The sequence below is a fragment of the Lissotriton vulgaris genome, chromosome 3_1 (genome assembly GCF_964263255.1).
Source record: "Lissotriton vulgaris chromosome 3_1, aLisVul1.2, whole genome shotgun sequence".
In the NCBI taxonomy this organism is placed as follows: domain Eukaryota; kingdom Metazoa; phylum Chordata; class Amphibia; order Caudata; family Salamandridae; genus Lissotriton; species Lissotriton vulgaris.
The window spans coordinates 1,246,742,938-1,246,769,835 of NC_141689.1; the positions used below are offsets into that span (position 1 = coordinate 1,246,742,938).

The following is a 26,898-nucleotide window of genomic DNA, read 5'->3' on the forward strand; positions in this document are numbered from 1 at the left end:
GAAGTTTATATTTGCTTTAGACATTTCAGGGGACTTACAGTATGCACTGTTTCTCACCACAGCAAAAGAAAATTATTACCTGCTTCAGATAATCCAGAAAGCTTACGGCAAGAGATGTGGAGCACAGTTCCTCACGATCTCACCAAGAAGGCAAGGCAATATACCACCCAGAAACGTAGAGAGGTCTGTATTCCAGCTACAGAATAATTCTGGGGGCCGTCAGCCCCGACTACGGTTCCTATCTTGATACTGGGCGTCTCCCACAGAACGGTAAGACTAGTTCCAAAAGGAGAATGCAACAGGTCCTGTCTTCTCTCCCAGAAGCAGGAAAATGAGATTAGAGACGTAGTTCTAGATTATGCTACGCCCACTAGAAGAAGGAAGCTGCCTGTCGACAGATTGTTATTAGGAAGGCAAAATTCTTCGCGAGTCCTGGGGCAAAAACTAGCACCCTCTGGAGCTCCTTACGTATTTTTAAATTATTGAAAAGAAAATGTACTCCAGGGAGAGGGAAAGCAATCTGGCACGATCTTGTGGTGGTTGACATAAGTGGCTTCTTTACTAATGAAGACCGCAGGCTTGATTTCATAAAAACAAGCATTTGCAATGCAATGAGTCATTTGTGAAAGCTAGAGCTACTGGCGTTCGTAAACATCCTTTAGGATGAAGCCCCAATCACACAATGCCTTGACAGCACTGGCAGCAGAACAAATGCATCTTTGGCACACAATCGTCCTACCCGCAAGTCATTTACAACAACTTGCTTTTGGGGGGGTGCAATGGCAGAGTTTTGTTGGAATTAAAGTCCAACATCTTCACTACTGTTGCGCAGACTGGAGTTGGAATAGTAAATTACACTATTCCAATATCGAGCAACCTCTAAGGCAAGTCGTTAAAATGATGTGCCGCTGAAATGAAAACAGAAGATTATGCGCACCTGAAAAAATAAAAAATAAATAAAGCTTGGTGTGCCACGCTGCTTTTAAAAAAAGCACGGCACACTGCGCTGCTTTAAAAAAAAAACATTCTTTTGTGCACAGTCCTAACCTAAACTTCTGTGAGCCACACCTAGAGATAGAGTGACCTGCTTGGGCTTCCGCCAAATGCAGGCAATCCAAGTAGGCAACCTGAGCACTGGAGCAGGAAACAGAAGCTAAAGCTTCAAATAGAAGGGACGCTAATCCCCCCCAGCACCAGGTGGAGAACACACCCCCAGCTGTCAGCATGGAAAAAAGGACACTTAGATTAAGTTGGGTGAGCCCTGCAGCAGAAAGGCATGGCCAATATTGCTTAAGTTCAAGCGCAGCATGCTGCGCTGCTGAAAATAAAACATAAGATTATGCATGGCTAAAAAAATAATAAAATAATAATAATAATAATAATAATAATGAAGCGCAACATTCTGCACAAAAAAAAGGGGTTGCTCTCACACATAAGAAAACAAAGGTGCGATCACCATTATTGAGTAACAACACATGTAATGGGGCAGTCCTCATAGGAGGTTACAACAGGAGAAAAGGAGGGACTACTAAACCTAATAATGAATTAAAAGCTACCGTTTACAAAGAACAGTACCAGGAGTCAATTGAAAAGGTGGGCGGGAAATGGACGGAGCTTAAAGTTCATACCCGAGTACAGCATGTCTCTAAGAGACAGCGCAAGTGCTGCCAAGGCGAAACCGAAAAATATATGAATACATTTCGCTAAAGCTGAGCAGGGCCTCAATAGAACTGGGCATGGACCATAATGTCCTTTCTGGTCCCCTCTAGTGACAGATTACAACAACCTAGGGAGTGCTCTTAAACACACTTAAAATTTCCCATCCATGAAATTTAGTATTTTGTTCATCATTATGCCTGAACACTGGATGGCCATTAATCACAGCTCTCAATATTTAAATTCCTTTGGAGTCTGTTGAGTAGAGCACCATAAAAAAACCCAGAAATTACTGCAAAGGAGGATGCCTTCAAACAGGGAAAATTGGCAAGTCTGCCCATTATACCTATGAACGGAACTTACATTTTTATTGTTTCTAAATATTTGATGGTAAAGCATCCATCATTCAAGATAAATTAGAGTTACCATAGTGTACAATAGTATTTTATTAGAGACTGTTGCATTTTAAAATGTATGTTATTTGGTTAAGTATTACTTTACAAAATTACAAATTGGTGCAAGTACTTTAGAAGGAAAAAAGATGTTAAGCTTGGGCCTAGACAAGTATACCCACGTGTTCTGCTGACTCAGCTTCCTGGCTTAACATCCTTTTCCTACCAAATATACCAAAACTAAATAGTCATCCTTATAAAATATGGAGAATATGATTTTACCAAGAGAAATTAATGCCTGGTGAATTTCCTTCATTACATTCCTGTAAAGTTCCTTCTGCCACTCGTGTAAAAGCTTCCACTCCTCTTCAGAGAAACAGGCAGCGACATCCTGAAATGTAACGGGTGCCTGAAAAAACAAAAAATTGTAAGATATTCTCAACAACCATACTAGCCAAAACATTAAATGTGTAAGATGGACAATTAAAACAGTGCAATGCTTCTATCTGCTTGGGCAGTCAAGCAGAGGAGGAGGCTTTAACATTTGTGTTTTGTGAATTCTCCCCTACCCAAACACAGGTAATGTATTCCATATGTTAAGAAGATTCACATATTTTTGTACACAACGCAAAACACCATTTTATCTCAGTAGTTGAGCTATCTATTAATTCACGGTCAACCACCACTGGCAATAAACAGAAGATATAATGCAAGACAAACTGGTTGAGTGTCATAATACAGAATTTAAAAATATCAATCTGCGTCATTATCAACTCTACAGTACTGACTGCTACTATATCATCAAGGTAAATAAATACAGCCTTACTCTCACCTGCGATTTCATCCTCGAACCCACTCTTGATTACTAGTTAAGGGCTCTGCCCCTTCAATGTACTAAACCCTCTCTCGCCATTGGTTCCACCACCCATGCATCACTCTCTCCCATGCCTTGATTCTGGCACCTCTGCCTACTGAACAGTGTGTTACTCTCAGGTTCTCCCTTACTTTACCTCCTGCACAACCTTTTAGACTCTATCTGGCCTTTGAATCCTCTTCCTACCAACCCACGTGTTGCAATCTAATATTGCTTTGAACTTCCTTTGACTTGTTGGCAGCTCCTCTGGACCAGTTTTATTTCGCCCCATCTTCCTATCTCACCATTCATCCCGCGTCCAGAGTTGATTTGTTGCACACAGTTCTTTTCTTGTTTGTTGTCAGCTTATTTTAGCTAGATCATCTTTTCCTCTGTTTCCCTGTCTTGACCCCCATCTACTGTCCAGAGTTCTATCCTTGCATGTTACATTACTTTAATTTACTTAAATCTGCTAGTTCAAACACTTTTTATTATTCGATGTAAGACAATATTGTCACTGTTTGTGTTATATTGAAAATCTCCCCCATACCTCGTAGTATAAGAGCACTACTTGAAGTGTTAGTTAAATAATTTAAAAAATACTTATATTGAAGTAGATTTACTGTTCCAACTCCAAATCTACATACCATCACAATAAAGTTTAAATCAATATTGGGTGGTTTATAATGTTGCAGATTGATATTAAACATAAATTATTTGACTTCCTACTATTACATTTAGAACATAGATATTGCATAGAGCCATCTGGCAGTGAATAAAACATGGGCCACCATTTTACGGCGACTGAGAAAACACTCTTGTCTCTTCAGAGCTGTTACAGCATGAGGGATATTCTACAGTGAATCAGCGGTATCTATCAGTGGAATCTGGCACTGCAGACCATAGACTATTAAGTCAAGAACTTCATGAAGGCGATACTGAAGGAAGAGTGGGCCAGTGGTTTACCACCGGTCTCTCTGATAGAAACCAAAAGATGGCTCTGGCCCTTTCCTGTTGACTTTGAAACCGATTAATGGCAGTATACCAAAATGTCGCCATTATCACCATTCCTACTTAATGTACATGACATATCCATGACTAATGTTATTAGATTTCATGAGCTCAGATTATGCACCTATGCTTAATCTGAGCTCATGTGGGACATGGACTAATCATTTCTGTGCCGTCTGTCAGAGGTCAGAGAAAGGATGAAATACCACTGGATAAAATTAAACACCAAAAAAACTGAAGATGACATCTATAGCAAATGTCCCACACCTTGGCATTCTTTTCTAAGGTCTTAAGATTTTGGTCCTTGTCCCACACCAGCAAGCTCTGTAAAGCTTGGAAGTCCATATTGATACCACTGAAAAGAAGAAACACAAGTATCAGCTGTGGTCTCCAAATGTACCTTCATGACTCAAAACTGTTACTGTGTTGCAATATCTGGGCTGATTGGATTTAAATTAGATTATGTTAATGTTAACAGGGATTTCTAAAGCATGTAATCACCGACGGATCTCTTAGCGCTAGGAGAGAGAGCACAACCTTGGCACATCTGCAGGAGTGTGCGCAGAAATTTGGCCTAGGATGTTCCCCGACTTCAATAACAAGCATTTACAATGCAATAGGTCTCGCAGCATTAAAGTTTGAGCTATTGGCATTGTAAATGACAATTCCTTTTATTCATTTGTTTTTAAAACCTGCAATCGGTGCATAAACACGCACTTTGAACGTATAGTCCTTGCTTACGATGAGCAAGGCTGGCAGTAAAAGAGACTGCCAGCCTTGCTTCTCATAAGCATGGGCTATAAGTACGAAGTGCTTGTTTACGCACTGATGCAAATGAATGAAAGGCATTGTCATTTACAATGGCAATAGTTCAAACTTTAATAATGCGAGACCTATTGCATTGTAAATGCTTGTTTTAACTTTGCTCAAACTCCCCCATGTAATAGATGTGCTTACACTGTAAGAATGCAACATTTGAAAGAAATATTGTTTTTAATTTACTTATTTTCTAGCCCTATCTATCCCAGTATAATGTGTAAGGGCACTTTACATCACACACGGGGCACAATAAATCATACAAGTGTGTAATTCGATGGACAGGAAATATTACAAAACACAAAGAGAGCTCTAAGGTGTAGCAATCACAAATCATCCATACTTGATTATATGTTAAGAGTGGATGGTCGGGAGAAACACAAAGTAAGGATAAAAAATGTAATACATTATTTTGGTTGTCTGTGCTACCAAGACAGCTTTACTTCCCAATGGAACCCTTCTTTGCATTCTTATAGCAACAGTGGGAAATTTTTATTTTATTTATGTGTTGGTTTTGAAAGTAGCGAAATGAATAGCTTTGTCATTTACAATGCCAATACTTTTTAACTTTTGCAAATGTGATACCTATAGCATTTGAAATGCAACATGTTTTGTATTTACGTGACTTACATGTATTGATATTAGAAATACCAATGGCTTTTAATTTTTTTAAATAATTAATTAGTTAAATAAAAGTAATTGTAATTTATAATGGCAATAGCTTAAACTTTTGTAAATAACTTTTGTGAAGATTATGTTCAGTCTATTTTATTGTGACGAAAATCCAAGAACAGAAGTGAAATATTAACATCTTTTTGTGACATTTGTAATAAAGCTTGAAACATTGAGAGAACATTTTTGAACCAGTTGTTGTAGAATGGTTGCACAGATTGATGCTGTGGTGGCGCAGAGTGATGCTGTGGTGGCGATGAGTGATGCTTGGCCCAGGGCCCCCAAAATCCTCAAGATATCCCTGGTGCAAACGGCTAGTGTGATAGATCTGGGAACTTAAGATGTATTTGTGAAAAAATTCATGATGCTCCCAGGAAGTCCTAGAAATAGCAAAGCGAGGCGTCTAAGTCCGCAAATTACGTCACGCTGGTATGTGTGCTGAATAATGACGCTGCAAGTCATCTCTTGTCCCATCCAAGCAGCACATCTAGCGCTTCGACGGCTCGTCAAGGGTAGTAAGCGCTATGTAAATACAATACATCTAGTTTTGGCCTCAACACTGCTTAAGCCACACAGGTGTCTATTGCAGATTAGGTTCCAGAGCTGTGCAGGTCCAAGCCTATCCTTAGCTGCCCACACCGTGATCCTGCTCAGAAGCACTGGTAATGCCGGAAGATGGATCGGGTGGCTGGACACACTAGTCGACTGACGCCGCAGCTTTACACTGCAGCTTATGCTTGTTTAGGAGCTGCTCACTGCTCCACATTTACTTTTCTCCTCATTCTGGGGCAGCTCAACTCCTTCTTCCTACATAGGAGCTCCATTGTGTCTAGTAGGCCGGCTTCACCTTTCAGCTGGACTGCAGAAGGTGGCCATGCTTGTCCTCATTGAGCTTCTGTGCCCAGGGGTGCCAAGTGCTAGACGTCAATGGGGGAGCAGGTAGTCTAGTTTTCCCCCTTTAATCCTGGTCACGTGCGATAATGTCTATTTTTTATTCTGCTTATTAATTAAAGTTACTGACGCAGCACGCTTACATGATGAGCAGAAGTGACATGCACTTTGTCCAAGTGGTTTATTTGCAGCTCTCTAGCGAGGAAGGGGGTTACATCCTAAATCTAACATGGAGCAGGAAAACGCCGAAGACGTGCTGAGACGTGACGCAATGACGCGTACTTCTCAGTCTGCGTCACAAGGTGTCATCGAGTCACAGGCAAGGTGCCCTCTCCTCACACCTACCTCCTCCCCTCCTATTTACAGTCTGTAAACTGCCTGTGCGTGACAGTAAGTACCTCTTCTGTTGCCTCTGGGTGGGGTAAGGGAGCTGGTATGGTTGGGCGGGGTCACTTACCACCCTTTCTTTAGCTAAGGTAGTTGGTAAGGTAGGTGATGTGCTATGGTTCACTGCACCCTCTTGTGTTGCCAAGAAGGCTCTGCCTTGCTTGTGTAGGTAGAATATCTTTAGTGAAGACCTGAACAGTATTTCAGAGGAGGACGGGGGGGGTGCATGTTCCAGATTGGTTAAGAGCAATGATCTATTGACCACATGGGTAACACTTTGTAAAAGTGCATTATGTCTGTTCCCGTTCACCTGTGGAAATTGGTTCCTCTGCACCACACATGCCCACTGCAGTACTTGCAGGGTAACCTCTGAGTATATAAGTAAGATTTAGCTACATTTACTGTGTGTAAACCTGTGTTACATGGGTATGCAGAGGTATCAAGGCTAATGTCCGGAGTGCTGGTTACATGCCGGTTTCTGAAAGATATCCGTGTAAAACACATTTATATGTAATGATTTTAAAGCTTATTTATATGGTGGTTAGCCTGACATCCTGAAAGGACCCCTGCATACAAAGAGATTGATTGATTGGTGCAGACTGCTACACCGCTCAGAGTCCCCTTACAGAACAGAGGTCTCCGGTTTCCCAGGTCCAAGCTGGTGGCCCGTCCAGTCCAAGTTTTTTTCGTTTGTATTCTAGAAGTTGTAGTCCCGTTTCGGTTTAAGCCCTTCTAAAATCAAGACTACAAGTCCCAGAATACACGGGGAAAACACTTGGATTGGATGAGCTACTCAATCATGGACATGGAAAACTGAGAGCCGGGATAGACTGCTGTTTTGGAAACGTCAGTGTCTCGTCAACAGTACACACCTGCGTGAGGCGCGCGAGTTGTCCAGAAGTGTCTTGACTCTTGAGCATCGGAGCCTCCAAGTGCTTGCCGCCGCTTCAAGGAACGGTTCATTCACTGGCACACCTCCGCGTTTGGGCCTACACAAAAACAACCTGCCTGCTCTTCTGAGATACACACCGGTGCTTTCAGAGTGTCAACGCTGAAATGAGTGCGAAGCCCGGGCGTGTCTGATGTCTCATTGCGAGACACATTGAAACCGCCGCGGCTGCATTCCCTTCAGAGCCAGACTCCATCAAAAGCGCCCGCCTGTGAATCCCAAATGAGCTCTGGAGATTGGATTCGAACAGATTGCCTGGCTGGCAGCAAACTTCCCCAGCCATGGTTTAGGCCTGCGATTTGGGGGGGCTGAGGGGCTGGGGGAAGGTTAGGTTGCAATAAAAAAAAGTCCTCATCCAAAGGAAAAAAAAGACAAGCAGTGAGCGTGCAAATCCCGAAACCGGAAGTTCGGGAGCGTCACGCCTTTTGTGGGGCGGGACTTCCATCTTCTGCGGGAAGCCTGCGTCCACGGAGTTGCTGGCCCAGAGGAGCAGTGGTGACACGGGGCTCCCATGCCTGAGGGAGAGCCCCGAGGAGGCTGCAGAAGTCAGGAGTGGCGCTGATGCAGTGAGTGGGGCTTAGTTGTACTGGGGGTGGGGTGGCGGCGGGGGGGGGGGGGGGGGGGGGAATCGGGGGGGGGGGGTGTGTGTGTGTGTGTGTGTGTGTGTGTGTGTGTGTGTGTGTGTGTGTGTGTGTGTGTGTGTGTGTGTGTTGTGTGTGTGTTGTGTGTGTTGTGTGTGTGTGTGGTGTGTGTACATGCGTGTGTGTGTGTGTGCTGTATCGCCAGGTGCGAGGCCTAAAAAGGAGTGTTTTGAGTTTCTTCCTGAATGGAAGGAGGAGAGGTTCCTTACAAAGGCTTGCAGGAAGCTTATTCCAGAGTTGAAGGATCATTGTGGAAAAGGCTCTGCCCTCTTTGGAGGAAGTATTAAAGCGAGGGTAAGCCAGATCCAGCATCTGAAGATCAGAGGGACCGCCCTGGCACATAGTTTACAAGGCGGTCCTTAATGTATTTGTATTACTTTTGCCATGGCCAATTTCCTTGTGGCAGCAACCAGAGCCAGAAGGAGCATGAATTTGGAAAACTGATGTACATAACGGGTTTTTTAAATATTTTAATGCATCCATTTTGCCAAATTAACTTGTTTACACATGAAATTGTTTAATTCTTTTTTAACTGTAAATAATACTGTTTTTATGTACTTTGTATGATTTTATCAAATCGAATAAAGTTAATTTGACTGACTGACTTAATGTATGCTGGGGCCTGACCATGGATGGCTTTGTGGGCTATGCACAGACCCTTGAACCTGGTTCTCTGACCGGAAGTCAGTGCAGCTGCTGCAGTAGGGGGTGGCATGAGCCCGCCTTGGGAGCCTGAAAATCAATCTGGCAGTATCATTCATGATTACTTGGAGTTTCGTTAGCAGCTTCTCTGGAAGGTCAATATATAGAGAGTTTCCATAGTCTAACCGTGACATGATCATTGCTGACACAGCCATTCAGAGTGCCCTAAATGAGAGAAGGGGGTAGAGTCTCCGGAGCGGTCTTAGCAGGCCCACACATGGCCCCACCACGGTAGATACCTGGTAAGACATGGAAAGCTTGGCATCTATTTTTATGCCTAGGCTTTGAATGACTGGGGCTGGCTTGGGAGTAGTGCCAAGCTTTCGTGGCCAGAAGAGGTCACTCCATGGGTTGATATCCGTGGTAATGGCCAGTACCTCGGTTTTATTGGAGTTGACTTTGAGAGAATTGGCTGTCATACAGTTAACTGTATACTTCAGAATATTCTGCGTCCGTGCGTGGGCAGTGGGAGAGTTGTCAATCTGTATGATGATATGGGTATCATACGCTTAATTGAAGACTTGGCACTCCATGCGGGTCAATGCGGCCACCAAGTTTGAAAATAGGCATTGAAAAGAAGGGGCGAAAACACCGAACCCTGAGGGACACCGCATGCTAGCTCGCCAGTATCCTGGTCAGCCATTTGGATCCTCTGGGATCGGCCTGACAGGAAGGACGAAAGCCATTGAAATGCCAGCCCCTAGATGCCCAACTCTGACCCGTGACAAAAGTTGGTCATGACATGGAATGCTGCGGACAGGTCTAGCAGGACCAGGGCGCATGGCTTCTTATTGTCGGCCATGAGCCTAAGTTCGTCCATCACAAGTAGCGTTACCAGTTCTGTACTGTGGTGAGCCCTGAAACCTGCCGGTTTCATTTGGAGTAGTTGATTTTCCTCGATGCGGTGTGATAAGGTTTTCAGCACATGTTGTTCCAGCACCTTTGCCAGAAAAGGAAACTGGGAAATTGGCCTAAAGTTTTTACGGTTAGTTGTATCCGCCCCTGGTTTTTTCAGCAGGGGTATGACTCTAGCTTCCTTAAATTTGTCGGGACATGGCTGATTTCAAGTGACCAATTTAGCAAGTTGAGAGCCTCGCTCTCTACCCCGGGGAGTGCCATTCGAAACACCTTAGGGGGACAGGGGTCCGCTGGTAACCCCGATTTGACACGGCCCATTAGGAAGCTCAGGGTTGAGCTTTGGGAAGACGATGAGGTATTTGCCATAGGCGAGCGGTGTGGGGTCCGCCACCGGAGGGCAATGGACGACGGGTGTATGGTGAATGACTGTCAAGAGGTCATTCGCTTTGATTATTGCAATGCTGCATATTTAGGCATCAAAACACCAGTACGTCTGAGACTTCAAGCTGCCCGTTTAGTCTCTCTGGCACTATAGCATTCTCATGCTACTTCTCTTTTGAGATCTCTCCACTGACTTCCTATGCAAGCATGCATCACTTTGGAACTTTGAATGTGCTTGTGATATGCCATAGACCATACTGTGCCTAATTTTATTAATCAAAGTTCAAAATCTTACAATCCTAGAAATTTCAGCTCTGCTCCTTGTAAATCAAAAACTATTCCTGGACTTAGGAAAGCTAGTAAAACCACAATTGCTCTTCAGGCATGCTTAAAAACGCTGCCTTTCAGTTGATTGCTCGGCCAATCTGATCTGTTTTCTTCATCTCTCAATGATTTCATAAGCACCAAAAGACTTGTAAATCTTGTACAACAGAACTATTCACAGGGCAATCATTCTTAGCATTAGGCATCCCTCAGCAGGCAATCAACCTAGGAAAAGGTAGCTATTGGTGGCAGTAATTATTGCCAAGCCACATCCCTCCAGTTCCTGCTGCCTCTCCTCATCCTAAACTTAAAATCCATGTATTGATTGCTCTCTTTGTGTTATCCAGGTAGCCTCTGGTGATCTCCACAATGGATAGAGTACAAGATGCAATGTGTTAAAATTGCCTTTCAGATTGGTGATGCAATTAGTATGTTGACTTCTGGTTCATGTAAGCATGAATATAGTGTTACCCTGCATTTCTGTATTCCAAGAGGAACCTGGATGAATTTGACAGAAAACAATGTTTCCTTGAGACTTGTTTTTGTAATAAATGTGTGTATTGCATGTTTCCAAATAGTTTCAAAAACAATAGCAACATTTTAGAAAGAACAATACATCTGCAGTAGCTCAAATCAACTTTGTCATAAAATTAACACAACAGCTATAGCATCAACTCCAATATCTTTCCTAGCATGCTGCCCTTCGCTGCCCCTTCTTCCATCATGTCTCCTGCAAAATCCTTTGTTATGCTTTTTCTAATCCTTCTTTAACGAGTCTCCATTTTCCAGGTACTTGGCCCCAAATTCCCCTGTGGCAGCCACACTGATATTTCTGGCTTCATATATTTCTATCCACTATAGTATACTGGTAGGAACTTGTACTTTTGAGTGCCCAGAAATCCATTGCCTATGACCCAAAACTGGAACTACCCTTATTTCCCTCCTTGACCTGTCCACCCAACCTGCTGAAACGAACAGTCTTGCTGCACAATACCACCGATCTGTTCAACATAACTGGCCATAAGCAAAGGCTACTGACAATGGCAAGGGCAACGGCCAAATTCTGCATCCTCCATCACTGGTGCTCGCACCATCTAGCCACACACTACAAGTGGTTGACTGAGATGTACAAGGTGGCCTCTGATTTTTTTTGTTTGAATTTTACACAAGAAAATATACAGTGCATAGATGAAAATGTGTGGAAATTGCATCACCTCAGTGTAATAATTTGTTTTGATCATATTAAAGTTGTTTCTAACACACTTCAGACTTAACAACAAATGTGCTTCATTTGTGTTCCTAATTCTGATTGATATATTATGAAAAACTTTCAGTTTATTTAAATCTTGTTGTGTGGTAGGAAAAAACTCTTTCCTGCCTACCCCCAGTGTTTGCCACTGGATTCAAGCTTGCCTGGCTGATGAAGGGTGTTACCCAGAAACCAGTCCCAGGATGCTTGTTTCCGCTTCAGGGGTGACCTGGCATGGTAGTTTGGGCTGGACTGTACCCATGAGGCACAGGGTCAAGACTGATTTGCATAGAGCAGGTACTGAACTGAGGTGGTGAAGTAAACTAAAAATGATGATGGATTCAACCCAGATCTGTGACTGGGGGAGAGTGTCTGAAAAGTTTCAGTGCTCCGTCCACCATCTCCTTGTGTTTTCTTGGTTTACCCCCAGTATACAGCAAGATTGTCACATAAATCCTCTAACTTTGAAGTGGGAGAAAGAAAAGTAGGCAGGCGTCACTGGATGAAAGTGCATGACATTAGGCCTCGGTCTTTGAATGTCCAGCAAATGTGATGAGATAAGAACAAGATTTACAGCTCTGTTTACAGAAAGGAGGCCCTAACAAGGATAAGACAGCACCTGACATTTGACGTTGGTCTTTAAATGACCAGCAAACATGACGAGATAAGAGCAAGATTTAAAGGCCTGTTTACAGAAAACGGGTTTGTGGAAGAATACTGTGAATATAGTTTAGGCAATGGGAGAGACAAACTGAACCTGGACAGCCCAAAGCAAATAAAGCCAGCAAATTGAAAGCAAGGAAACATGAGTTACAAACCAATAGGAAGCGACGGGCGGAATGCATTCCTAGGTCAACTTTCTGAAAGTCCCCAAGATGTCTTTAGCAATCGCAGACATATGTGCTGTCTGGTAGGCTGCAACCTAAAACGAGAATTCGCTTATTCTCTTTAAGCCAATTTTCAAGATCCTGTAGGAACAATTTAGTGTACCAACGCCCCAAAATCTAATAAGGCAATCAGGTGATAATTTTCTGTGGAAATTAATGAACCCTGTTTGAGGATCGGAAACTGAATTGATCCACACAAACTTTCAGGGATGGTGTTAGAAAGGAAACTAAAATTGTACAGAGGTATTGGTTTTGAAAAAAAAAAATTGTACAGAGGTGTCAGCATTGTTTCCCAAAAGCTGTCTCATTTCCAAGGCCTGCTGCAAAGATCCTATTCGGTCCTGTGGCACCCATATGCGCATAAAGGACAAACTTTTATGAACCACTTTGAAGGAAATAGCTATCCGGGGCCACTCTGAAACAGATCCCCTCACGAGAGGCCGGGGAGAATCATCAGTCACATATAATGAGCTAATAAAATTTAGCTAATCGGTGACAGATATGGAATTAACATCCCGATTTACACCTTCATTAACAAAGCATTCAACATACGCCATCATTTTCCAGAGTGCCTTTGCACACAATAAAAAAATCCAACTATCTCTTACCATTTGCTTCAGTATTTGCCTTCCACACTGCATTCTTATGTTGGTGTTGTTGCCTAATAAACTCCACTTTCAGTGCCATATTATCATATGCACTGTATTATGTTTTCATACTTAAGGGTAATGAATGTTTCATAGTCCAATACTAATGGATATATTTTGGTCCAGTGAGCAACAGCCAATAAATGGTATAGTTCTATGGCGCACTTTTTTATCTATGTGCAAGTTTAGCTTGCTACTCAGTGAGACCCAACAAGTTAGCTATGAATATGTGGTAAAGGGTTCAAATTATCCAATTTGTCTTGGTCAATATGTGGAACAGCGCATTTGTAGAGAGGTCCCTTTTAATGCTCCCACTTTTGGTTATTTCACAGGGTTTGGCAAACAACTTCTTGTATGTACTGCAGGGAAGCGCATGAGGGATGAAAGCATGCATGCGAGAAATGATCACTGCCAGCAAATGTCATAATTTCAAAGCCAGAAACTAAGTGAAAGACCTCTAATGGTATTTATGTATAGTCGATAAAGGGGCGTGGCAAAGCATAATGGCTGACAGGACGGGAGTCCTCGAGCTTCATATCAGGCAGCCCAAAGATCTGGACTAATCCTGCTCACTTATCCGCAGATTGCCCTGCAAATTACTGCAGCCAACTCGGGCTGCCTACGTGCCTGTGCGGAGCCGCTCTGGGGGACTCTGGAGCTTGGGATTATTTGACTTGCACTGCAGCCTGCTGGCCGGTGCTGCAATGCCTGGCCTGCGTGCAGGGGATCCGAGGCAGATTGCGCCTCTTGCCCTCACGGGTGGAGACAACTTAGCCGCGGATCCGGGACTGCCGAGTGGAGGAGCCCCATCGTTGGAGGGAGCTAGGGACTGAAATCTTGGGCTTTGGTATGGGCCGGCTGGCCCTTTCAGATGTGTGGCGGCTGCCCCGGCCGACCGTCTGCCCTGCAGCCTGCGGCTCGTCCTTTTGGGCACGAGGGCAAGAACTACCTCACCCACCTGTGAGAACTCTCCTTCACCGGACTCACGGTCCCTCCTGCCTGGGGCTATGAGGGGCTTGGCGGGCGCTCGTGTCCGCCTGCGCTGCCCCGCTGCGGTCCGGGACTGCGCGCCATGACTGCCACACAGAGCGACGCTTGGTGTGAGACTCCCCGGTCACTGTGCCGGGCTGGCATTTGCGGGGCACTCCAAGTGGTGGCCTTGCTGTTTCCCTGCTGATTCCTGGTGGTCCGCGCAGCGTCCCATGTGTGCCATTATTGAACAGACTCCTTTCCAATCGCCTGATCCATTGGGGCTGCCCCGGGGAGGAGGGACTCGTCGGGCCTAAGGCCGGCCCTGGCTGAGGATTTGGGCCTGTACACCCTAACCCCTGCAGGAACAAAGAGTCTGGCCCAGAGTGCAGTGGGTGTTACGACATCGGCCCTGGCTGTATGGACTGTTTAACCTCATGCAGAGAGGATATTCTGGGACCTCCCTGCTGTTCCATCTTGCCTGCCTGGTGGTAAGGAGGGGTGTGTTCTGTGGCGTGCGACATGTCAGCCAGGGGGTTGTGGGAATTGGGACCACGGCCAAAGCGGGCTGGCTTCACCCCAACCCCCACAGCTGCCTCAGACAGATTGGAAGGCCCTACTGAGCGAACACCTCCTGCTGCAGCAGTTGTCACAGACGAAAGGTACTGTACTCAGCCTATCCCTTGGAGGAGACTCAGGGGCTGTTAGTCCGAGGGGGGCAGTGATCCCGCCACATCGTAGTGAACATGGGCAAAGACAGGGCGGCAAGGGCTGCTGGATCCAACATGATCACCCAGTTCACCAAGTCCAGGCTCCCGCTGCAGCAAATTACTAGGCAGACAGGGGCAATGAGGCAGAGGAAGAGGAAGAGAGAGTGGAGCCATCCCAGATTGAGCTCTTGGCCTCCATCCAGGGTTCCAGGAATGCCCTAGAGGATCGCATCAAGACTGACTTGATTGATATTAACCACCTCTGAGCGGATCTGCGGAGAGTGGCTGAGAAGGTCACGGTAGCCAAAGGAGATATTGCAGATCTGCAGGGAGAAGTGAATCACTAAAACAACAGGTGGCTCAAATGTCGGTAGCCACGAGGGCCACTGGAGCAGCCGGCGGAGGATGCAGAGGGGAGTGCTCCACGCAGCAACATCCGGGTGCTGGGGGTCCCGGAGCGTGTGGAGCAAGGGTCGGCTGAGCAATTCTTGGAGAAGTGGGTTCACACCTTGTTGTGCTCCCGGGGACTATCAGATCTGTTGGTTATTGCGAGATCCCACTGGACCCTGTTGCCCCCCCCCCACCCCCCGGAATACCCTGTTGTGAGCTATAATAGCGAAAGTGCTGAACTACCGTGACCGAGACTGCATTGTGCAGACGGCGAGGGAAGGTCCGGATCTTCACTTTCAAAATAACAAAATCTCTATTTACCCGGATTATACCAGACAGGTTCAGGAAAATTATAAATGTTTTCAGCAGAAGTTACATTCTCTACAATTGCAATATATGCTCCTTTGCCCCCGCCAAATTGAAAGTCCTGTCACAAGGCAAGGATCAATTCTTCTAATCTCCCAGCGAGGTCTGGGAGTGGTTGGAGATTCAGGGGGAGAAACTTCTTTCCCGAGAACAGCATGGCCTGAAGCAAAGATGGGGCTCCCACAGCAAAAAGGATTCCCAGCGTAAGTCTGAGCTTGCGCCTTCACAGGACCGGACCTCGTCGGGCGACCACATGGTCACTGTGGTGGATGACAGATCGTTGAAGCTGGCCCCCGCCACGGGTCCTGGGCCACTTGATCTGCAGCTAATGAATGTGGCACTGGACCCGGACAGGCAGTCGCAGATACTGGGTCCAATTGCGGACATTGTACCTGAGATCCTGATGGTCGAGGCTCCTGACCAAAAAGAAGTCAGAACCAAGTAACGGTTTGAACAGTTGAAGTCTGGTCTGTGTACTCCCGCATGTATGTATTGAGTACTGGGCCTGAGTTTGATGTGGGTGCCCTGGTAGCGATGCTAGTATGAGTGCAGTGGCTTGGATTGCACTCTGAACGGTTTGGGGTGGGGGGAGTTGAGCAACTGGAGAGGGGACACATTTTGAGCCCAGATTTGGATGCTGATCGATACTAATGGCTGTTAGCAGCTGCAGAAGACATGGCTGGTGGGTAATCACCCATTACTACGGAGGCTTTACTCCGCATACCATTACTTTGCATGCGTTACAACGCATGCGATGTCACAACGCGTAGCCTTTACTATGTAAGTTGTTACAGCACACGCGTTGTAACAACGCATGCGTTGTAATGGCTAAACAATGGCGCTAGTCACTCACCCGTTTTGAAATGAAGAGTGTTGCACTGGAGAAAAAAAATGTCTCAAATTGGCATGTGGGCAGTAAAAATAATGATTCATCTGGATCAAAAGTTTTTTAAGAACTTTCAGCAATGACCAGTAATGCTTAAAATGTCACGTTGAATTGAAAAAAGTCAAGTCCTATTATAAAATCCCATTGAATGTTTCTTTATATGTTTAAAACAATCAAAAGGCCTCAAAATTGAATTAAAAAAAAAACATCACCATGGTCCTATTATAGAGTAGAAAAGTAAACAAGTCATTTTAGATTTTGTACTGTAAGGGAGTTTTTTCAGTGTGGCAAGAAGAACGCAACTTCAGGCAAAACTCGGCGGCTCAGGGATAGGGAAAACGCCCCCCGTCGTCATGGACGAGGACGTCAGGAGAGGTAAGCCAGGGGCGTTGTGCTAGGGATAGGGTCGTGCAGGGGGTAGTTTTTTTTTAGGTTTTAGGGTAGTGTAGTTGTGTAGCGTAGAGTAGTGTATTTTGGTTCAGGGTAGTGCTGGGTGTCGTGAAGGGTAGTGGTTGGGAGTAGGGACAGGACTGGGGGTAGGGACAGGCTCGTGCTGGGGGTAGTGTGTTTGGGTTTAGGGTAGTGTTGTGGTGGTAGTGTAGTGTAGGGTAGTGTTTTAGAGTTTAGGGTAGTGTCAGGGGGTCGTGCAGGGTAGAGTTTCAGCGTAGGGACCGAACTGGAGGTAGGGGCAGGGTCGTGCTGGGGGTAGTTTTTTTCGGGTGTAGGGTAGTGATGTGGTATTTGTGTAGTGTAGGGAAGTGTCTTAGGAAAGTGTTGGGGGTCGTGCAGGGTAGTATTTCAGTATAGGACTGGGGATAGGGGCAGGGTCGTGCTGGGGGTAGTGTTTTAGGTTAGTGATGTGGTGTTTGTGTAGTGTAGGGTAGTTTTAGGGTAGTATCGGAGGTTGTGCAGGGTAGTGCTTCAGAGTAGGGAATGGACTGGGGTAGGGGCAGGGTCGTGCTGGGGGTAGTGTTTCAGGGTTTAGGGTAGAGTTGGGTGTTAGTGTAGGGTAGGGTAGTGTTTTATGGTTTAGGGTAGTGTCGGGGTGTCGTGCAGGGTAGTGTTTTGGTGAAGGGACAGGACTGGGGGTGGGGGGAGGGTTGTGCAGGGGGTAGTGTTTTAATGTTTAGGGTAGTATTGTGGTGTTGTGTAGGGTAGCGTTTTAGGGTAGTGTTGGGGTGTCGTGCAGGGTAGTGTTTGAGTGTAGAGAGCAGGCTGGGGGAAGGGGGCGGGTCGTCCAGGGTGCAGTGATTTAGGGTTTAGGGTTTAGGGTAGTGTAGTGGCGTTTGAGTAGTGTTGGGTAGTGTAGTGTTTGGGTAGTGTTTTAGAGTTTGTTATGTGTAGGGTAGTGTATTTGTATTTAGTGTAGTGTTGGGGTAAATGTCTTTTCAGGGCTCACGCCCTGCGTGTTGCCCTGCGCAGCAGTGCTCGCGCAGCGCAAGGCATTTAGTGATTGAAAAACGGGGTATGTAAGCTGCCCTAGGAATCGCACACGCTCGTGCGTGTGCTTTTCCTTTTGTGGGCAGCTATTGGCCTTTGCGGGCGTCTTTTAATGAACGACTGCACGCAATAGGCCACAGGCGTGCGCATTTCTCCGCCCATGGCCTATTGGTGTCTATTACGCGCTTGGTGCGCGTAACAGACACCAATAGGCCATGTGGTCACGTGTGTTGCAGTGGCGCGCACGCGCGCACCACTCGTTTTAAATTGTATCTTCTCGCTCTTGTTTCCAAACCTCCCGGACCTCCTCTGCGAAGCCATTAACTTACATTTACAAAACCCGCCGTCTTTTTACCGAGATGCCTGGTAACAGCCTCTCGCTGCCTGCACTTAAGCATTGGTTAGTTCAGTATTGCTAGCCTGCTGTTAAAAATAAGTCTCACGATGGCCTTGAAAACTTCCTGTGATTGTAAAGGGTACCGGGCTTGGCAGGATGCCAGCCCATGGGACTCCCTCCCTCGAGAGCATCCCCTGCCCGCCTCGCACAAACCTTCGGCGCTCACAATCCAATAATCTGCGCGGCGGCTGGGATGTAGCGCAGCCTCAGCTGCCCTCTCTTCCCACATGGCACGAGCTCTGAGATCACGGCGAGGAGGGAGGGAGGGGCGCGCGGGCTGCTGAGTGAGTGGTATCTGCAGACAGCCCTGCCCTGACTCTGGAGGCTGCCTGAATGAAGGACAGCTGCACACACCGGGCTGTCTCTTCTGTGTACTCCGTGTCTCGTGCACATTTGATGTCATATCGACATTCAGCACTGATGGGTGAACAGTGCACCAGCCCATAGAATCGGTGGCTGCGCTCTAATTTAAGACTGTTTTTCTGTTCATTGCTCACATTAGAGTAAGTAGGAGGTGAGTTGGTTTCTACTCAGAATTGCAGTTGTTGCAGCCCCCTTCTGTGTGGTAATGCAAATGACATTTAGATGCTTTCATTGCATACTTCTCTGAAACCCTGGACTTTGTGTGCACATACCAACTTAAATGACAGCACCAGAGGCCGGTCAACAGGATTTAGGAGTGTTTATCATCGAACCCTAGATTTGAGAACCCCAAAAGTGTAAAATTAATTATTACCACGTTCCTTTTAGTATCCTGGAAACAGAGATCTACACCGAAGGGCTTTACGATTTTCCATGTCACAAATCCGCAGTTAAATTGGCGGAGTAAATAAAGCTGTGAAATTGTAACACTAGGGTAAACAAAGTCAACTGAGCATTGAGGGAGTACTTTGGCAAGGCGGCCTTTACTAAAACTCTGCCATGTGCGGTTCTTCATGCGACTGCCTTAAAAATGTGATATTTCTTTGGAAACTAATGCAGAGTTTCCCGTAATTCTAACTCGCTTAAAACACTGCATGAGACCTGCCTAGAGAACAAGGGCTAATAAATAATCTCAGAGGCAGACTTGGTGAAGTCCGTCTTTGAAAGGGCATTAGCTGACGGAACAGTTACCCGGGAAACTAAGTGTGAAATCGCTGAGCAGTAAGTAATGGGTTTTATGTGTTTCTAATGGAAGTAATGGTTACTGCGCGAGGTATTCCATCTCCAATAACTTGTTGATTAACAGGAAGTGGCGCTCCTCGGTACTAGGCCATGACATATAGGACACTCACAACCAGTGCACCCACCCCTTGGCATTGCTCACACTCATCCATTTGCTTCGCAGCCAGCGAGGCACTGCATAAAAACCAAAGCCAGCTGCGTGGTAGGCATTGCTTTTCGTGCCCTGCATGGGGAAGATGAGAAAAACTCTCACGCGCCTTTAGGCGTGTTATCGCACATACAGTTCTTTTTTAACGTGATGCAACAATTCCACACCTGCCCCACAAACATGCAATTTGTCTGACACATTCAAACGCCGTAGGGGTAATAACGTTAACTTACCAGTTTGATATGAATTCAATACACGTTAGAAAGTGTTTTAAGACCAAATGTGTGGTGCCTCAAATCTGCCTTGCCACTGTAATTGCCTCACCTTCCTGTTGTGATGATAAGTTCTTGGTTAAACCCGGAATTGTCAGATTCCCAATGCAAATTGGATTTTCTGGTCCGAGTGCATTGCATCTCATTTCTTGCTACTTTTTCAGATGAACAAGTTAACAGTTACATACCTACCAGGTTTTTTAATCTTCTGCGAAATGTAAATGAAGAAGCAATTGACAGGACTCTTTGCGAGAACTATTGCATTGTAAATGTTTGTTATTACTAGGCAAGATTTTAGTTTGCATACATTAACACTTGCAATGTAAAGGTATGCAAACTAAAAACTTGGGTAGTAATGGTACTTGCTAAGTAAAAACTTTGTAGCAAAAAGCTGTGAAGTAATGGTATATGAAAAAACGAGTCATATTCTGCTGGTGGCCTGTTGGGGAAGCATCATGTGTTAATTAGAAGTCCCTGTTGGATGCTTGGGGTAACTGTGTACGTCCTGGGACAAGCATGGGTTGGGCACTCTTAACAGTGATGTTGTGCATGTATTGTCCGTGGGTGGGGGGTGGGAAGTTTTTGTTCATTGGTTTATTGATGACTAATTGTTGTGGGTGCATGGCGATTGGGAGGTGGGTGGCAGTTGGGGGCCAGCGGGCAGGATGAATGGTGAATTGCGTACATATGACACAGGAGGTTAAGTTCCTCAGTTGGAATTATAGGGGTTTGGGTACTTGCACCTAGCGACATAGGGTGCTCTCCTTCCTGAAAAGACACACCATTACGTTTGCCTGTTTGCAGGAAACCCACCTAGATGACTCAGGAGCAGCGAGGGTGGAAAGAAATGGCAGCGTCAGGTATTTCACTCCTCCTATTCTACATATGCTAGGGGGACGCTGATTTGGGAGGCGCCGGCACCCCGTTCACCCTTCAGTACATGGAGGCAGACATGGGGGGCCGCTTTGTGCTTCTGTGAGGACAGTTAGATGGCCGAGGCACAGCTATACTGAATACATATGTCCCCGATATGGACAAGCCTGCTTTATACCAGGCGATTCAGGACCTAATAACTGCAGAGCTAGACGTACCTTTGATATGGCTGGGGGACTTTAACGGCGTCATTGACCCTACACTGGACAGGCAACCACCCCAGAGCTGGCATGAAGTCCTATATGACGAACCAACTGCAAGCAGTGATGAGGGAAATAGGCCTACAGGACGTTTGAAGGGCACAACATCCAGCCCAGAGGCTTTTGTCCTGTTGTTCTCCTGCATACAACATAAACAGTAGGCTTAATAAGGTTTTGGTGCCAGAGACTCCCGCTTTTCAGGAGGCCAAGGTAACACATCTAACCTGCTTCCTATCGGACCATGTGCCGTTGTGCTGCATGGTGCGATGGAATACCTCCCTTCGGGGACCCTGAAGGTGGAGGATGCCCCCTGAATACTACAGGACCAGGAGGGAAGGGTGACTCTCTTTCGGGCGCTCTCAGATTACAAGACCCTTACCTGAGGTGGGACAACCAGTTGTTTAACAGAGTGGAAAGCAATGCAGGGAGTGGGTATAGGGCTTACGTGCGGCATCCGTCAGCGGCAGAGGGAGTTAAAGGACAAGGAAGGCACAATTGGCGGAGAACCAGACCGGTGACAAAGCCCACCCAACTGACTATGACCCCGAGCGCGTTCTGAGCAAACAGATTAGTGACATCTGAGACAGACTGGAGAAATACACGCTCACTTGTTACCACCAGTGGCTCCACAGAGAAACTGACAAATCAGGAAGTCTACTGGCCTGGATCTTGCGCAGGGATTGGGCCCCCTCGTTGACTACCTGCATGCGTAATGCAGAGGGTAATTTTGAATATTCTACAGCAGGCATACTGGAAGTGTTTCAGCAACACCTGCAGAGGGGAAGGTTGTGGACCTGTCAGTTCGGACAGATCACTTTGTCCTGTTTTTGGGAGGGGCTGCAGCTGACGCACCTCCCACAGGCAAGGAGGAGCTGGAGGCATGACTAACGGCTGATGAACTTCTGGAGGCAGTTCATAAGTTGCCAAGGGACAAGGCGCCCGGGGGGATGGGTTCTCGGCCGAATATTACCAAGCCTATTCGGAACAGTTGGCACAGCCATTGCTGCTAGTATACAATGAGACGGTCGAGCAGGGAGCCCTGCCTCCCTCTCTACAGGGAAGGGATATTTGCATGCTCTTGAAGCTGGGGGGGTGCACAGGACCCGGCAGCATACAGCCCGCTTACCACGATCAATTCAGACGTTAACATTTTAACCGCATCGCTGCGGCGGTTATTTTTCCCCTACGCGGCTTTTTTCTAAAAGCCGCGTAAGATGACAAGCTCAGCTCGTCATCCGCACACGCCCCCCGTGGCTGATGACGAGCTGAGCTCGTCATCAGCATCGAAGGGGTTAAGTAAGGCCCTTGCAAGGCGACTGGCCCCTCACATGCCACACCTTATACATGAGGACCAGTGTGGGTTTATCCCCGGCTACAACACAGGCATGAATCTACTGCATCTATCGCATGTTATGCACAAGGTACAGGCCAGTGAAGAAGAATTGGCTCTGGTGTCCCTCGACCTCTAGAAGGCATTTGACACTGTGGATTGGGGCTATCTTCAGGCGGTGCGGAGGGTGACGGGCTTTGGCCCACACTTCCGTCGGTGGGTACAACTCCTTTACACAGAGCTCTGTGTTTGGGTCAGAGTACGGCACAGTCGGTCAGATAAAGGGCTGCCCACCGATGCCCTTTCTGTTTGCCCTGTCCATCGAGCACTTGACGGTGTGGGCCCGATGTGAACTCGAACAGTGGGGGATCCGCATTGGGGAAAGCTCCTATCTAATATTATTGCATGCGGGCGATGCTTTGTTTTACATTGCATCTCCCCGTGTGGCGGTGCCTAAATTACTGCAGCTACTGGACGAGTTTGCCAACTACTCTGGCTTACGCCTGGATAGGCGCAAGTTCATGCTCTTCCCTTTGGCCAGTATAGCAGCGTTGCCACTGGAGGACCTCCCGAGGCTGGGTTTGGGTTGGGAGACTGGACACTTCTGATACCTAAGTGAACAGGTTGCCCTTGTGGATGCACGTTTGTTACAACTGAATATGATTGGGGTGCTCGACTCCCTGAAGTGTTCAGTGGCTTTCTAAAACACCTTACCGCTATCTCTCAGGGGAAGAGTAGCGGTGGTCAAGATATGTTGTCCTCCTGTGCTGCTTATATATGCTCCAAAACTCACTGTGGAGCATCCCCATGAGGGTGTTTAGTCAGCTGAGCTCCCTACTGGTGCCCTCTACTGGGCGGGTCTTCGCAGCAGGGTACCATGCAGGTCTTAACGAGGTGCTATGAGGATGGGGGCCTAGAAGCCCCCAGATTGGACCTGTATTACTATGAGGCGCCCCTACAGCATGCGGCTCGATGGCTTGATGAGGGAGACAACTGGGAAAAGCACTTGTTTGGAAGCAGAGCCCAATTAGAGAGGCTTTCGGCCACCCTGATGGAGGGGACTGGTGCTGCAGGCGACTTGCAATATGTGGTCAGGCAGACCGCGATTGCGTGGCAAGCATTTATGGCTTGCGTTCTCGGGCATGTGCCGTTCCATGGGAGCCGAGTGTGTGGTCCCTGGCCCCGGTATGAAAGATGATGGGAAACATGTCATTACAAGCTTGGAGGGGGCTGTCAGGTTCTGGCATACTAGTATCTGAATTATGCCTTTATTTCTTGCGAACAGGTGTGCAAGGCGTTTGGACTGGGTTGGGGCCAATACCTTCAGTATGCGGGACTCATAAAACTAGCATGGGAGACATGGCTCACATTCCCCGATGCTCCACAGATGACTCAAACTCTGGACATTATACTCATGTGTGGCGGTGGATGCCGATTAATCTCCTTACTGTACAGGGCCATGAGGTCCGATGCATTGTACTCTCCCCCCCACCCCCCAGGACAATGTGCACTCATAGTGTTCTAATTGCAAAATGAAAAATAAAGGTTATAAAAAAAATTATAGTTGATAATTGCTAGCCTTTTGGTGGAAATATGAAAGAGGAATGAACTGGAAAAACAGCCATTGAGCACCGTTAATCCCAAACTGTGTAGTGACTTTATTGTGGTTTTGCCAGTTTTGTCCTGATGCTGGGTGGGAAATAACATGGAGGGGATAGCAAAGAACTTGATATCTGCAGCTGCTAAGTCTTCATCATCACCACCCCAGAACAAGTTGGTGTTAAGATCCCAAGTAACTATTACTGAAACAGCCTTATGTTATGCTGGACTGCAGTCCTTCGAGTATTGATTGCTGATAGGGTTTCTTTTTTCTTTCTCCTGCCAGAAATATTATGTGTATTACACAGAATTAAATTACTGGAGTCTGAACTGGTTAGAGCAGCTACCTTTAAACCAACTCAGGTAATCTGAACTTTGCAAGTCAACTGAGGAAACAAAAAGTGTAATCTTATTAGAAACAAAAATTGATAGGTAACCAGAAATGTGGCCTATATTTTTGCTTTTTGCGGCTGGAGTAAAGTAAAACCCAAAAATCATTCATTCAGACCTCAGTAAGTCACTATGTCGTTCGAAGACATACCGTGTTCTTTTACTTAAGAAATAGTCAGCATTTCTGGGTTATCAAACGATTTAGAAATGCCACTTATGTGTCAGAAGCAAATGTGAATTGTTAGGACAACACGCCTGCATGCGGATGCCTCCGAAATAGTTGTCTGAGAGGGACAATGTTTAGGAGCTTAAAGCCAGGCTGACTCCAGCCAGCCTCAATCACTGCCTGAGGATTGAGATTTTAAGCAGACATCTTTGACTTTTTCCATCTATCCCGAGGGTGACCATGATGTTCTGTCTGGACATTTTGTACACTTTATTCGTGAGGGAGATAGACTATTTACTTTGGTCCTTTGATTGTTTAACAACACATAATTTTCCAATGACAGCATAAAAGCGCAAAATTGAAAATGGTCAACCCATTTGATGAAATCTATGTCAGTGTGCTTTCTGTAAGGGAAGCTTTTCATATGTTACAATAGCACTAGACCTGCAGAAGCTAAACAGCAGCTTTTTATTAACTACATACTAATTAATATTTTAATCCTGATCTGCTTTTACGTGACCCATTTTTTAATACAGTTGGTAATCTGTAACTGTTACTAGATTGAACTGCTTCCTTTTTCCGCCATAGAAATCAGCATTGATTGTCCCACACTTTGAGAAGACAAATAAAGCAATACCAGCAACACATCACACTATTTACTTTCAAATGTTAGTGATAGGCTATTTTTACAAGTATTCAGCAGTGGGCATAAGACAATTATGTTATCTCTTAGTTATAAACTGTCATTAGGCCAACCCTAGCAAGTACAGACCAGTTATTTAATTTCAACTGATCTGGCCCTTGATACAATTGCAGGGCTAGTTCTGTTTGCAACCGCACCAGAATTAAAAGTTGGGTAGAAATTGTGGCCAGCACAGAGGTTTGTCCCCAATATTTATAGTGGGTAAAAGCTACCACACTTGCCTAGTATTGCTGCTAAATGCCAATCTATATTTTTCTGTATGGAATCACAGGCAGTCAACCTAGTTCCTTTCAGAAGAGCATGAGGAATGTCTTTGCTCCCTTTGGGGGCAAAACTGTAATTTCAGCTTTTTTTTTAAATTTTGGGAGATTACCTTTTCATTAACCCATTGCATGCTGATGACGGCCCCCATCCGTCATGCAGTACGGCGCTCGTGTGCTGATGACGGCTGGGGGCTGTCATAAACCCGCCCACTCGCGATTTTGCTGCACAGGCGCAGAGTCGCGGCCGCATGCAAGGGGTTAAGGGAAGCAGTGTATCATATAGTTTTACCTAAGGACCTCTGTAAAATGTGTCCCACTTGAAACCAAATCAAAAGACTTGTACTGGAGAGGCAGGGGCGCGGAGTATAATGCAGCAGATGGGCAGCAATAAGAAGCTGTAACGGGCACAGGCGAAGGGAGCACAGACAACTGGGGACCATGCAGCTCCGAGGCAGAGAATTGCAATGGGGAGGGACAAAGCGGCGCAGCACCTTTTTGAATTTGTCATTTGCAGACCCAGAGCAAGGGTCGGATGCTGTGTTAAGGGAAAATGCCAGTGAGGATACCTAAGACTCTTGGGGCAGGTGATTAAAGAAGCCAATATGGCCACACCAAGGAAGGCGGCCAGGAGTGCTGCTTCACTGGAGCAGGACTCCTGAGGACTGGGGTTGGCGAGAGAATCAAGGGTGCAGGTCAGGCACGCTCTATGGGTACTGCAAAGATAGATCATGAGCTTGCACGCACAGAAGGAACACAACAGAAGCTAGTAGTACAGCCCATAAGGGGTCCTGCAACAGCGTTAGTTCAAGCGATGTTGCACTGGAGTGAGGTAGAGTGCTCAAAGAAGGGGGAAAGAGGAGGACATAGAAGGGCAGGATGGTTTTAAGAAATTGTTTGCCCCTAAGGAAACAAGTACAAAGTCTGTGAGGGTAAATGCCAGGAAGACTATGGACTCTTAACTGCCAAAAGGGGGGCACAAACCTCAAGGGCAGTGGATATAATGGGTGGTGTGGAGACAAGCTCAAGTAAAGATGGTGGGAAAGAGGTCAGCTGGGTGGGTTGACTGGGACAGGAAGTAGAGAGTTGGGACAGAAGGTAGGGCTGCAGTGGGGGGACATTGGTGAAGACGGCAGGTGGATGTGGGTACTGGCTGGAGAGTCATAGTAGGACTTCCACAGGACCGCTACCAGCACCTCAGGCCTTATTGGAGGTTCAGATACAGGATGGCAGTTGACGGTGAGCCCGAGAGAGTCTGG

At 46.3% G+C, this 26,898-nt stretch overlaps 1 protein-coding gene across 1 annotated transcript in view; it reads right to left on the minus strand.

Annotated features, from left to right (window-relative positions):
- Positions 1-26,898, minus strand: part of LOC147727737 (uncharacterized) — a 214,146-nt gene that overhangs the window by 178,670 nt on the left and 8,578 nt on the right. The window contains exon 2 of the mRNA XM_086961737.1: positions 2,331-2,457. Coding sequence (XP_086817863.1) covers positions 2,331-2,457 — 127 coding nt within the window. The remainder of the gene's footprint in view (positions 1-2,330; positions 2,458-26,898) is intronic.